We start from the raw sequence: 13338 nt of genomic DNA, 5'->3' as shown, positions 1-13338 counted from the left end.
AGTAAAAATTGTAAATGTGACCCGCTCATCTTCCCACTTCACAAACAAATTGGCAATATCACATCTTTTATACACAGTGAGTGCTATTACTGTTTTTATCTTCTGTGTGTTTCCATCGCATCCATAGATTTGGACTTCTTAAAGCAGAACTCCATCACAAGCAACAGCAGCATAAACTCAGATTTTTCCAGTTTTTTTGAGAAAAATAAAACGTAATAATGCTACGTCTTTTAAAAAAACCCACAATTTTTATTTGTTATTTAACGGCAGATTCGTCAATACATTAATTATACATTAATGTATACAATTAATACATTGATTAAAAAAAAGATGATCAGGATAAAACTTTTGAACACATAGATTTACATTTATATGTTCAAATACAAAATTAAGGAGTAAAATTATCACCAACTGATGCTTTAAGCATTTCAGGGGCACAGTCCAGCTTCCACAGTCATTATGATTCCACCAATGTGAGCAAACACAAATGTAATTTAGACACCAGAAATATTATTTCAATTCAGCAAAATAAATATACATAGTGGAATTTAATAAATGCTGCCAGTCTTGCACTTTTAAAAAAAACTTTTAAACAGAACTCTCTCGGTGAATATATTTGCAGTATTAATTTCGGCATTATTTTCTTGTGCAACTGTCGGCATGACAGTTACACAACTGTAACTGTCAATTTTCAGGAGCCTTGTTGAGTTGAACATTTTTTTTATTTCATTCTTAGCTTTAACTGAAAGATCAAAAATTGTCCTCTTCAATGTTCCCTTTCTGGTTACAAAATGTGACAGTGATGCCAAGGGAAAGTTATCAATCACTGACAAATAATACGTGAACAACCAACAGGCAGAAACGTACGCTCGAAGAGTGAAAGTGAACATCTAGAACACTTCAGAGAGGCTTAAGCTGATGAGGGTGTAGCTTTTCATTTCAGGACGAAATAATGATGGAAATAGGCTCTCCTAGGGTTGATTTTTAACAGCGCAGATGCACACTGCACCAGCAGCACACACTGCAGCAAGGGCTGTAACTACTGTAGAGATGAAGAGGGGAACCATTATATACTGTAAGTGCACATTGAGCTGGAGTAACAATTAAGGAGTTTATTAATTCATCAGTTATCCCAGGCCACCCAGTGGAAACGACTTATGCTCACAGACTGTGACAGGAATCTGTTTATTATCAGCATGTTAACTAATTAAGGTTCTCAGATGCCCATTAAACTTTATTAAGGTCCATAAACCAGTTGATTTGTGTAAGATCTATTAGGAGAGCACATGTAGGAATTTTGTTTTTTATGCTTTGAATTTTGAACGAGTGCATTTTAACACAAATCCAATTATCTGCAGGTAATCAGAAACATATTTGCGCTCTTACAGTACAATATCTGCAGTCGCCACTGATTCATTCTTAACACTTTCCATGGTTGTGTGGAGGCACTCAGCATTTGGTTAAGGTCAGGGAGAGATTATGGTCTTTGTTCACTATAGAAAAAAGGCAACAGAGACATGAAGCACGATTTACTTTATTCACATTTGACCAAAGCCATAATCTTTCCCTTACTGCAGTATCTAATTTCTTTTTTTTTTTCTATTTTTTTCTTATTTTCTTTTTTGCCCTCTGGGCAGAAAAACGAACACACTGTAAACATAACACTGACCTATGCCGTCATCGTAGTTGATTTCGTGAGCTTTTTGGCACACAGTTGCCAGTTAATTAAACAATTAAGCAAATCGAGCGCAGCACTAGTTCTCATTTAAAGTCATGCTTCTGGCCACCTGACATATTTAAGTCTACCATCTTTCTTGATTTTTGCTCTGCTTTGGTTCTCCATTAACTCTGGGTTAGCAGTGGTGCCTTGACGCATTGGATGAGGCAAAACTGTACTGCTTGATTATGCTATTATGTTATCTTGACTATTTAGCATGGTCAACTTAACAAACATCATGCATTTACTTAAAAAAAAATAGTCCTTTATTTAAAATTCAAATAAAAGACAAAAAATAAAGGCATAGAGTTGGTTCGGGATACCAGGATCTCGTACAGGACAGAATAGGGAGTGTTTTTGACCATAAAGCCTTTCTTGTAAAGGCAACCGGCCAGAAGCTTCCATCACAAGATATAAGAAGTTACACAGGGCACAACAAAAGGCCCAGGCAGCAGAGGATTTCTGCGCCTTCTGAGATCTGCGCGGTAATCACAGGAAGAGTGATGGAAAGCTGAAGCAATCAACCGCCACCTCGGCTGCACACTGCTGAAAGCAGATTGGTTGAGAGAGCCTTGGAGACAAAAGCAGCTGAAAGCAATCATTAATGGTCCTTCTGCTGACTCACCTAAAGAAACCTTTAAGGACTTTTACTTCTTCCTATTGTTGACTAAAAGCTCTCGTTTCTTAATTTAAGCTTGTGCTGAAATAAACAGCACGAAACTTTTGGCTTCTACAGAGGGTCAAAAGCAAAATACCACCAAACAAAAGGAGAGCTTCACAGCAAAAAGATTAATGCAAAAGAATTGTTTTATTAGATTTGTCTTGCTTTCATTGTGGTTGAAAGCCAAATTCCTACCTGAAATAAGTCTGACTGCCCGGCGTAACTGAACACGGAGAAGAAAGTGTCCTATTAAAACAGTTGGCATGAATCATATTTCCCTGACAAATGTGTTTTATTCTGTTTTCGCTTGTTGATCGATTAAGTTTAGCTACCAAAACTCAGTTAGGTATAGAAAAACATCATGGTTTCACTTTTAAACAAGCCCCTGTGACCTGATGCGTCACTACACCAAAGGACACCCTGTACTTATCTCACAACTTGAGCGTCAATGTGCCAGGAATGAGATCCGACTGAAAGCAGACTCCTCACATTTTCTTTGTGTGTCCTTTCAATCAGTTTGTTTTTGTTTATTTGTATGTTTTGTGCTCATTTTGTATCTTTTTGTGCTACTGTGGTTTAGCTGCATGTCTTTGTGGATCATTTGATCTTTTTCTCTTCATGGTAATTTAAAGCCCTTTGTGGTAATTTTCTGTGTTCGTGGGCCTCGTTTAGTAAAATTCTGAAGGTTAAGCCTGCGAGGTGATGTGGCTTGTGGCCACTTCAGCAATTTTTAAATCAATTTTAAATTACTTTGTTTGATTAAGGAATTTCCAATAGCATTGTTTTAGGCAATCGGTGACCTACATTACTGCTATCCCTCACGTATCCTGGAACAATTTGGTCCAGAAAAGACATTCCCCATTACTTAGCAATACAAATACTTGGTTGATGACAAGCTACACAGGTAACAGGCATACGGTTTACTCTCAAAAGGCAGATGTCTTTGAATGCAACCGCTGTCATGGGAAAAAACATCAGTATGCTAAACATATTCCGACAAGTGAAAGTCTGAAAAGTACTTTTGAGATGTTTTAGTGTTCCTCTCTGAGGCTGCTTGAGTGACAGGAACATACAGTAGCGATAGGGAACATTTCAAGTCTCTCTTTCATCTGGACGGGGACACAGCACTTCCAGCGAACGTGAACCATTTCCAAAGTCTTATTTTCCTCTCTATGTTGGGATCCATTTCCATCTATCATTTTTCAACATTTTGGCAAGATCCAACTGATGCAGCAGCAATGTTTTGATTATACTGTGACAACACATTATGAAGAAGTCAGTAAGCTTACAATCTTCTTTTCTTTTTTTTCTTTTTTCTTTTGTTTTTTTCTTTTTTACAGAGGAAACACAAGAAAGCCAGAAAATGTTGAGTATTGCCATCCACCAACTAGGTTTCCTTTCTCCAGCTTGAGGTAGACTTTGTCCTCTTTTTCAAGATAGAGCAGAACTCCATTAGTGGCTGCCTCGCGAGTTACATCTTTGTCACCCGCAAAGGCAGAGATGACTGGTTTCCCATTCAACATCAAGTTCACCTGGATGATCCAACAGAAGTAACAATTAGCAAGAGTACAGCAGGAAAAACGGAATCTAAGATGTGGGTCAGCATAGTTTATTTCTTATTTGTAATTATGTCACTTGACCTCTTACATGGAGACGGTAATGTTAAACCCACTATACAAACACTTAAGTGCACTTACTGTGTACAGAGTGGAAGAGGGAGGAATATAAAGTCTTTTCTCCTTTTTTTTTAACCCCTTTTGCAGCAGTGAATATTTTTTAAAGGCAACATTGAGATGTACATGAGATTATATCTGCATGTGTTTTATAAGGTAGCTACAGTGGCTAACAAACAGTGCAAAATTGACTTTAGGAGCACTTTGCCTTTTGGATCGCTTTATCCTCTAATGTTTTTAGCACCTCGTCATGTGTCAATCAGCACTATCATTTTTGTGTTAATGGTAGTTTCTGCAACCATCAAGGAACTGTTGCAAAGTTAAATAAAGTTAACTTTATTTAAAAGCTGACTTTCTTCTAGAGTTTAGCTTGGGACTGGTCTGCTTTGCACTGACAGCAGTTCTTTCACCAATTATCACTCAATGCCACTGAATGTCATTGATTGTCTGTGGTCAATCGTCTTTAAATATGAAGATGCTAATTATGGCAGATATATGCTGATTAGTGAGATTAGAGGGCTACCTACACATTACACCTACAGGAGCGGCTCAGCCCTGGAAACCCATACCACAAAGCTCCCCGCAGATTTTTTTTTTTTTCCCCTTTTGGCTGTCCCGTTTGGCTCTTTTGCCATCAGAATTATTGTCTAAAGGCGAAGAAAGATGCCCAACGGATGCCCGGCAGATTTTAATGCCAGACGAGGTTTGAAACTCTGCAGTTACTGAGTCAGTGTGTTTGTGGCTTTTAGGCACCATTATAACTCAGTCATTTAAATGGTTTGTTGTGATTCCTAAATGCTTCCACTTTTTAATAATGCCACTTAAAGATGATTGTGGAATATCTTGGAGGGAAATTTTTTCACAAACTTACCTTTTTCCACAGCGGCATCCTATCGCAGTATTCAAATTCAGTGAATTCTGTAGAACGACTCATTCTTTGGCAAATGTTTGTAAAGGCAGTCTGCACGGCTATGTGTTTGATTGTATACACTTGTGACAATGGCAGTGAAAACACTATTAAGAGGTCTGGTCCAATACTTTTATCTGTATAGCTTATCTGTACTTTGTGTCAACGTAATATTGCACAGCTTTGATATAATGTATAAGTGAACCTGATTAAAATACTAATTTGTTAAGTGACGAGATCATTTTAGAAGCTAGCCAACTAGCGTTTCTACTTAAATGTAAACGCTAGTTCGTTATTTCGTGAGGAAGTTTTCAAGCAACAGTTTCAATAAGCAAGGACGCTACAGTCTGCTAGCTACAATTTAGTTGAGTCTGTTTTGCGCTAGTTGATGATTAGTAGACTTCATTTCCAAGGTAACATTTGCTATTGTTGCTCACTGTTGTCACTCTATTGGAGTGGAAGACTTATTAAATGAGGCATCAGAGAGCCAGAATTAACATCATATTGTTCTGACATAAAAGCAGTCTACAGGTTCTGAGAGAAGTTACGTTACTACTCATCCATACACTGACAACTGGCAAAGCACTTTATATAAGGAAAATTCTCTGTAGTGCTCTATTGAAAAAGTAAAAGGTATCAAATACCCCACCAAAACTCAAAAAGAGACAATTACTCTTCAAAGTAATGAAATAAAGGAGTAAAACATTAAAAATGTTCAAATTAGAAAAACAAAACTTTTAGCAACATTAATTTTTCTTTTGCTTTTACAAGAACGCTGGCTTGCCAGTAATGCAAACTCGGGTGTTACTAACTCTCAAACAACCAAAATTGTAAGGGGGAAGAAATGCTGCACTAGTTTCCTGTTTTCTGTTCTAAGCAGCATCGCTGGGGGCAAAGGAACATCAAGCAAATTGGTTACAGATGTGCTCATAGACACATGAATTTTGCCTATCAGAATCCTCCAAAAAATTGTTATCGCACCAAAGAAAATCATGTGTGCTGATGGGGATAAAATCTCTCCCTTAAAATCATCTTCATCATAATACTTTAATGGAGGAATCACTAGGTGAGATAGTGTGATCCAGATTAACCTAAAATCAGAATTTGACAGCAAATTACTTATTAAGAAGCTTCAAACTGAGGCAATACAAAGGCTCATGATACTAGTGAAACAAATGCACTGACATGGGAATGTAGCACGTGTATCTGAGAAAACCAAGAGCAGCAATGATGCATATCACCAACTACTGTGTGTTACCTTCCTAGTTCATTTTTTTTTTTCACTTTAGCTACTTAATATTCTTATCAAGGCGGATGAACTTTGGCATTTGTACAATTAAATATTTGCAGAGGTAATTGTATTTTAAGCCATTATATTTCAACATGGTCATTTTAAATTCAAATGAAATTCTCGTTAGTTAGTCACCGAAAATATAACCTTGGCATCGAGCAGGTTTATTCAAACCTTTAACCTAACACATTTTTTCAAGTCATATCAGTATGAGGTGTTTGTGCTTTTTGTTTAATGTGTGTGGGTGTGGAAATGCGGTGGTGGTGATTCATGGAATAAAACAATTAATCCAATCAATGAGGTTTTGATAGTGAGACAGCATTTTTTTTTCAAATGTCGCTGAATGTTTTCTATTGCAGATTACATGCAAAAATCTATTAAATAAATAAGTAAATAGAAATAATTATCTTAAAATGAATTTTAGGTCCACCTTGCCTTCATTAGTAGTTGTTCGTAGTATTAGTTGGTGCCAGTGCTTTTCTATTGAGATTTTGTGTGATGGGATTTGGAGTCAGTGGTAGTGTCCGAATAATAAATTGGAATAATAATGCAATTTATTGTTTTCCCTTTTCCAGAAGTAAGGTGTTCTTCCCTGCGCAAATAATTTCTTTATTGTCCCAGAGAAAGATATTTTGTCCCAGCCAGACACTGAAATGGGGTTTTACAATTGAGTCAACTGCACAGATGTGTAAAATGAACATAAAGTGATACCTGTATGGTTTGGCTCTGGTACACTTTAATCACGTGGAAGTTAAAACTGTAGACTCCTTTCCTCGGGGACAGAAATACTGATTCAAATGTGAAGTAGTTTCCTATATTCACAAGAACCTGTGAAAGGAGGGAGGAAACAAAGAATGCGACAAAGGTGTTTATATACTCAGCACTTCAATAAAGGTTTTAATTTCAAATGGGCTTTGGGATTAAATATTTAAATAGGACATCAGCCAAGCACACTTCACTGTTGTGGCTACCAGGTCGCTTTCCTGATCAGACACAAAGTGAGTGTGACACACTTCAAAAAACATTTAATTCAGGCTTCCTTCTCGAGAGACCTAAACCTAGCAAGTGAATTTCCAACTCCACAAAAAAACAAGTGATGCGTAAACTAGATGATAGCCGGAACCCAACAACAGATTTTATAGATTAATTCCACTTTGCAGCAACAAAATTAAGAGAATTTCTTTTGTTCAGGTTTAAAGTGACTGAGAAACTATTTCTATTAAGATACAAACAGTAGAAATAACATTGGCTACTTCTGTATGTTAAAAACAATTCAAAATGAACACACTGGTATATGAAGGAGATATTTTCATCCTACGGTCATATAAACATAGAATATTTAAAATAATATGGAATGTGAACTTGACTGGGTTATCGCTGTAGGCATGAAAGGCTCCTGCAGAATCTCATACACTTGAATTCCACCTGTTAAGACTCAGCCAGGACCTTTGACATGGGTTGCTTTCATGGCAACAGCATGCATGATCCACACCAATCATATCTCTGGTAGTGCAGTATGACACCAAAAGATCACGTTATGTAATGTCATGTAAATGAGAGGGCAGAGGATCAGTTGTGTGATATGGTTACAAACACCTTACACTGCCCACCGATGCATGACTAATCGAGTTCTTGTTGTTTTCGCTGCTGCTTGATTTGTTTGGGTGTATTTATGTAGGTGAATGTGTGGATGGCGCGCGTAGTCGAGTGCGCGCGTGCGTGGCGGGGGTAGCTTGAGGCAAAATGATGGGTGCGTGTTCAGGCTCTGCAGGATGCCCGCCCTCAAACATAATCCAGTCACTTTCAAGCCTGCTTGCGTGTGATTATGTGCACTTGAACGGTGTCCACATGCCAACCGATGCCACCAGAAACCAGCTTCAAACTAAACTGAGCTGCAGCTATACTTAAAGCTGCAAACATGTTCTGTCAAAGTCAAAACTGGGCTTAAAGATAAATATTTGTACTAAAACAATAGACCCAAGTACCTTCGTTCATAGGGAAATTTTATGGAAAAGACAGGAAAGATTTTGAAAGTGCTATTAATATATATTTAACCACTTTTGTCATTAGTGTTGTTCATGAAAAAAAAAATAAAAAACAAAAAACGGTCCTAACCTGATCGAAGTAGATTATTCTTGTTTTGTTGCTCATTTCCGACGGTTCGTGGTTGTTGCTCCGGACTGCAGAGAAAGCCACCTTGGAGTTGGCGGCGCGCACCGAGATGCCGAGCGGAGAGGATGAAGCCTTCCAGTCCGTTGCCGGATTAGAGTCGCAGACCACGAGACATTTGCCCTCCAGGACGATCGGTTCCGTGTCATTCTGAGCTCTCACAACCTCAGAGATCACAGTCCAGCTGAGCATCAGTAGGAGTGAAGTAACCATGGCTCTTCTCTGTCTGTGACAACTGTGGCAGCGCAGATTCAGAGACCGTCTCCTGCACCACACAAGTTTCCGTGTCCCTCCACTGCTCTCCCCCGCTGCAGACGCGTCTGACGCTGTAAAATTCGCTTACTGGATCCAAAGATGTGCCATATCCAAGTGAAACACAAACAAAAAAGCAGAATCCCTTTAAAGTCTAAATCTTCTTTTGAAGAAACCCCCCCACAAAAAAAACCTGAAAAACACGAAAATCACCGATTGTTTTCTATGCGTCTCATTTTCAGGTAGACTTTATTAAAAGCTCGTGGATCAGAAAAAAGTAGACCATCCAGTGCGTGAGGGGATCAGTCGATAAATCGTCCATAGCCTTCACTCCCACTCCAAATAACGCGTCTGACAATATCTGTTCCGCAGTGATATGCTGCTTGTGTGCGCGCCCAGCCATCCACTTTACGCACGCACGTGTGCTAGAAGTTATAATTAACGGTCGCTGCGTAAATTCCCTAAAGCTTTCATTCCTCTATTTCCTCATTAAATAACCACAAAGCAAAGTATACATTCAACAAATGACCGTATTAATGATGAAAACTGAACAGACACTGAACATATATTGATAGTTCCTCCGGTCCTTTCCTCTGATCCAGAAACAAACTCCTTAAATAATTATCCCCAAACATATTTCTGATGATTTCACAGTTTTAAATTACTCTATGATGGAAGTACATCGCTGCATCTGTCACCAAGCAGGAGTTTCACTTCCCTGGTATCTCCCTGTCCACTCCGGCTGCAGGTTTCACTGTAATGTGGTGACTCATCATAATCTCATTGCACAGGTGGGCTGAATTTGACTCATGGTACTATGATCTTTCACATAAGTCATTGATGGGACTTTTATGTTGTTGCTATCATTCTTGAATCCAGCACTGTCTTCACTACTTGCAGCTTTAAAATTAAAAAATAAACAAATATATAAAAAAAATTCAACTTATTTCTGGATCTGGAAGGCAAAAACATTCCACACCTACTTACAGACCTCTACTTTAATTTCACTAATTTTACCTGCATCTCTTGTGAGCTGAATGGCTGTTTTGATTTGGTATAACAGGATTTAGGCTTCATACATTTATCACTCAGCATCATCTGATGTAAAATTGTACTTGTCTTTGTATGCTGCATTAAATCAACAAGACACCCAAAGTGTCCTGAGAGAATATTGACAAGAGATTAGAGATGTGAGCACGTCACCTCTGTCCTTGTGTCACTATATGCTCTCCATAAAAAAACAGATCAATTTTAACGTCCTTCCTCTGACTTACAAAGTGTTACATGGCCTGTCTCTTTCAGTTTTAATTGAGCTTGCTGCACCTTAAAAGTCAACAATAAATCGCTTAGAGTTTCAGTTAGTTTCAAATTTTTCTGAGGAGAGGGTTCATAAGTCAAGTCAGGCTTTGCAAACTGATTAATTTAGCTACATGGATAAAGTACTATACAGATAATGAATCAGTTGAGACCATTACAGACAGTAGCCTTGCAATATACCACAGTGCAATTGCTAGATAGTGAAAGATGTAGACAGTGTCATTAAACTAAAATAAGCCTGAATTCTAAAAAGCACATTTGGTGTTAGGCTTTCATTTGCTTTATCATTAAATCCTCGCTTATGAAAGCCGCTTTTTGATCTTTGTGGCTGAACAACGAGAGATCACAAGGTTGCACTGTTAAAAATGATTAAATGGTAAAATCAAGCAAGCATCCAACAACCAAATGGAGCTGAACCCTGACACAAATCAGCCCGCTCTAATAGACAATATGGTGACAAGTGTTTAACATATTAATGCTGCTTAAAAACAGAACATGCTGAGAGCTTGTCATTAACAGATTTCAGGTGCAAAGCACATGGAAAAAAGCAGATATTCATAATATTTGTTCTGCCAATGGAACAAATGGAAAAAAAATATGATCTGGTTTTGTTTTGGACAGTTTTACAACACAAAAGAGCATGGTGACACCGTGTTTTTTTTTTTTAATCTGAAAACGGACTGAAATATTTGCTGTCTGGACTCAAAGCTGTAGATCTGTGAATGCAGATGAATCTGTCTTTACCTGTCAGGCATTTGGGGCATCAGTCCATTTGACAACCTGAGGACATCACTACCCTAACCTGAGTAGTAGCTGCCATTGTGTGAGATTTGTGTCATCACCAAGCTCTGACAAATGGTTGCGTGCCAAATGTCGTGCATGTCAATATGTTTCCATGGCAATGGAGTTTGCAGAGCTGGGAGAGGATGGCGTGTAATGTGCTAAGAACCACTTTCCTTTGAAATTTTTCACTAGGCAGCAAAGTTGTGCGGATTTTCTGTTGACAGACCGAGACTCCAACTTTAGCCATTAATACCTGAAGTGAATTTATGAACTAAAAGAAGCTTCGGGTTACTTTAGCATGATGAAAATTTTAATAAAGAGCTGTGAAATACAACTCCAGTGCATCATATTATGAAGAAAACATCGTTTGGTCTCTGGAGGCATTGTCCAATATTTCAGGGCTTCCGGTCTATCAGCAGGATATTTGGGCAAATGATTTGTGTTTTAACCAACAGTCACTGTTAACAAATGTAGATACATTATGAAAAAAGCACTTATTAAAATAAAGCTTCATTAGCCTTCTTAAACATGTTTGGTCAACTCAGAGTATAAACAGAAACCAGAAAACTTTCTGTACTCTGTTGCTCAGTTCTAAATATTTGTATATCTTTTTATAGAGATTATGAAAAAAGCAACTGCAGATGCAAATGATCAGCATAAAGTCAGAGAATGTGCTGTGTATAGTCAAGCTTCAGTGAGCTAAATATTCAAAGTACATCTGTGCATGTGAATGTTGTAAAAATCCCATTTCATGCTACTTTCTCCCCAAACTATTATTAATAATAATACAAATGCTGAATGTATAACACTGTCAGAGACGGATCAGCTGCCTAGGTGCCATATTTTTTTAAATTAAATTTAATCTTTATGTAATTTTAATTTAAAGTCATAGGTCTCTATTTTGTTGTCAAAAAATAAAGACTTGATGAAAGTGCATACTCTCATCTTTAATTCAAGCGGATTAACCCTTTAAAGCCAAGCATATCGTATTTGATACGTGTTTTTGTGAGTTTTTGAGACTTCTGCATCATCAAAAAATGATATAAATTTGACAGATTTTTAATAGCTAAATTGCAAAAATATGGTTAATGTAGCAAATGTGATACAAATTAAAACTTATACATGCAAATTAAAATTTGATATATTTTTTTTTATACATTTTGTCTAAAGGTTCAACAAACACTTCATTATGAAAAAATTAAAGATTTCTGGCAGTTATTCCATGGTTCAAGTTTTAAAGGGTTAACATAAGATTTTCATTGGGAATGACCAATGGACGAACAGGATTGGAAATGAGTATGTCAGAGGGTCAGCTCAGGTTAAGCAGTTTGGAAACAAAGTTAAAGGAATAGCTGAGATGGGCAGTTCATATATTAGATAAAGGATGATTAGATAAAGGCAGATTACACAGAAGATGTAGTGCAGGAGGACACACAGATGGTTGGTATGACAAAAGGAGGATGAGGTAAGATGGAGTCAGCTGATCTGCTGCGGCGAAGAAAAAAACTGCATTTACTAGAACCTAGAATTGGGAACTGTGTTTATAAATGACTATAGTTCTGAAACAGCAGTGATGTTTCTGCAGGAAGCCTTGTATGCTCTCCCTTTTCAATTCTTAATAAAGAATTGAAACGAATAATGGCATTGGCATCAATAAAATCCTATCCATATCCGCCTCCTTTTTATTCCATTAAGAATTTATGCAAAGGACATAAAAAAGCAAACAAACAAAAAAGAAAACCTCCCTGGGCTAATGATTTTGTGGGCTGCTTACTAAAGCAGACCTGTTGGCTTGTTTGTTAATGGAATTTCGAGTTCACACAGTTTATTAAAAATAAGCCGATGTGTTATTGTCTCATAAGTGTCCTCAAAGCGCCCCCTGTTTATGAAGCTGTTTACACATTGTGAATAAAACAAAAATGTCGGTGACACACAGTTAACGAGTTACAGTAGCTTCCTCTAGTTTGCACTCTCCATTCCCACATAGGTTAACGCTGTCAGGTAACTTTGCCACTGAGATGCAAAGCAGAGGGTGAATTTGAGTGGGCCTGTATCTAGAAGTAAATGTTCAATATATGTCTTTCTTGCAATGCCACATGACTCACAGTTGGATCACTTCGATAGTTTGGATCGGCATGAAAAGTCTCCTGGTTAAATGATCACAGAATATATCTACTTCTTTAAATACAAAGCCAAAGGTAAAGTCTTCACGTAAACATCCAGTCACCGAGCTTAAAGCTGAAGCTATCTTTGCGCAGGCTGTGCACACAAGTGACTGTGTGGATGTTCTCTCAGAGATTTGTGTTCGAAACGTCTGTGTCACCTCTCCAGTGTGAATTATTTGAATTAGAATTTTTCTTTTTATGAGAAGTGGAACTCATGATTGCTCTCATAATCCTTCTTTCACTTTCTCGCCACGATGATTTCTAAATTATTTTCGAGAAAATGAATTATTGTATATTTTGTTGGATATCCACGAAAAATCTTTTCAAGTGTCTCTGCCAGCGGAACAAAACCAAGACCTCCAAGGTCAAGAGACTCAAGGCCCCTTCTTTGTTCGCTGGGACA

The 13338-nt window shown here is 37.7% G+C and overlaps 1 protein-coding gene across 1 annotated transcript; it reads right to left on the bottom strand.

Moving 5' to 3' along the window:
- Nucleotides 1-3580: 3580 nt before the first annotated feature.
- cbln4 (cerebellin 4 precursor) lies at nucleotides 3581-9001 on the bottom strand. The gene is made up of 3 exons (XM_080899584.1): nucleotides 8365-9001; nucleotides 6961-7077; nucleotides 3581-3910 (listed from the first exon to the last, which is right to left on the bottom strand). The coding sequence occupies exons 1-3, from the start codon at nucleotides 8629-8631 to the stop codon at nucleotides 3713-3715; spliced, it is 582 nt and encodes a 193-aa protein (XP_080755710.1). The 5' UTR covers nucleotides 8632-9001; the 3' UTR covers nucleotides 3581-3712.
- Between the last annotated feature and the right edge of the window lie 4337 nt (nucleotides 9002-13338).

The sequence above is a fragment of the Rhamphochromis sp. 'chilingali' genome (assembly GCF_963969265.1).
Source record: "Rhamphochromis sp. 'chilingali' genome assembly, chromosome: 12".
Lineage (NCBI taxonomy): Eukaryota > Metazoa > Chordata > Actinopteri > Cichliformes > Cichlidae > Rhamphochromis > Rhamphochromis sp. 'chilingali'.
This window is presented reverse-complemented; position numbering and strand designations above follow the sequence as displayed.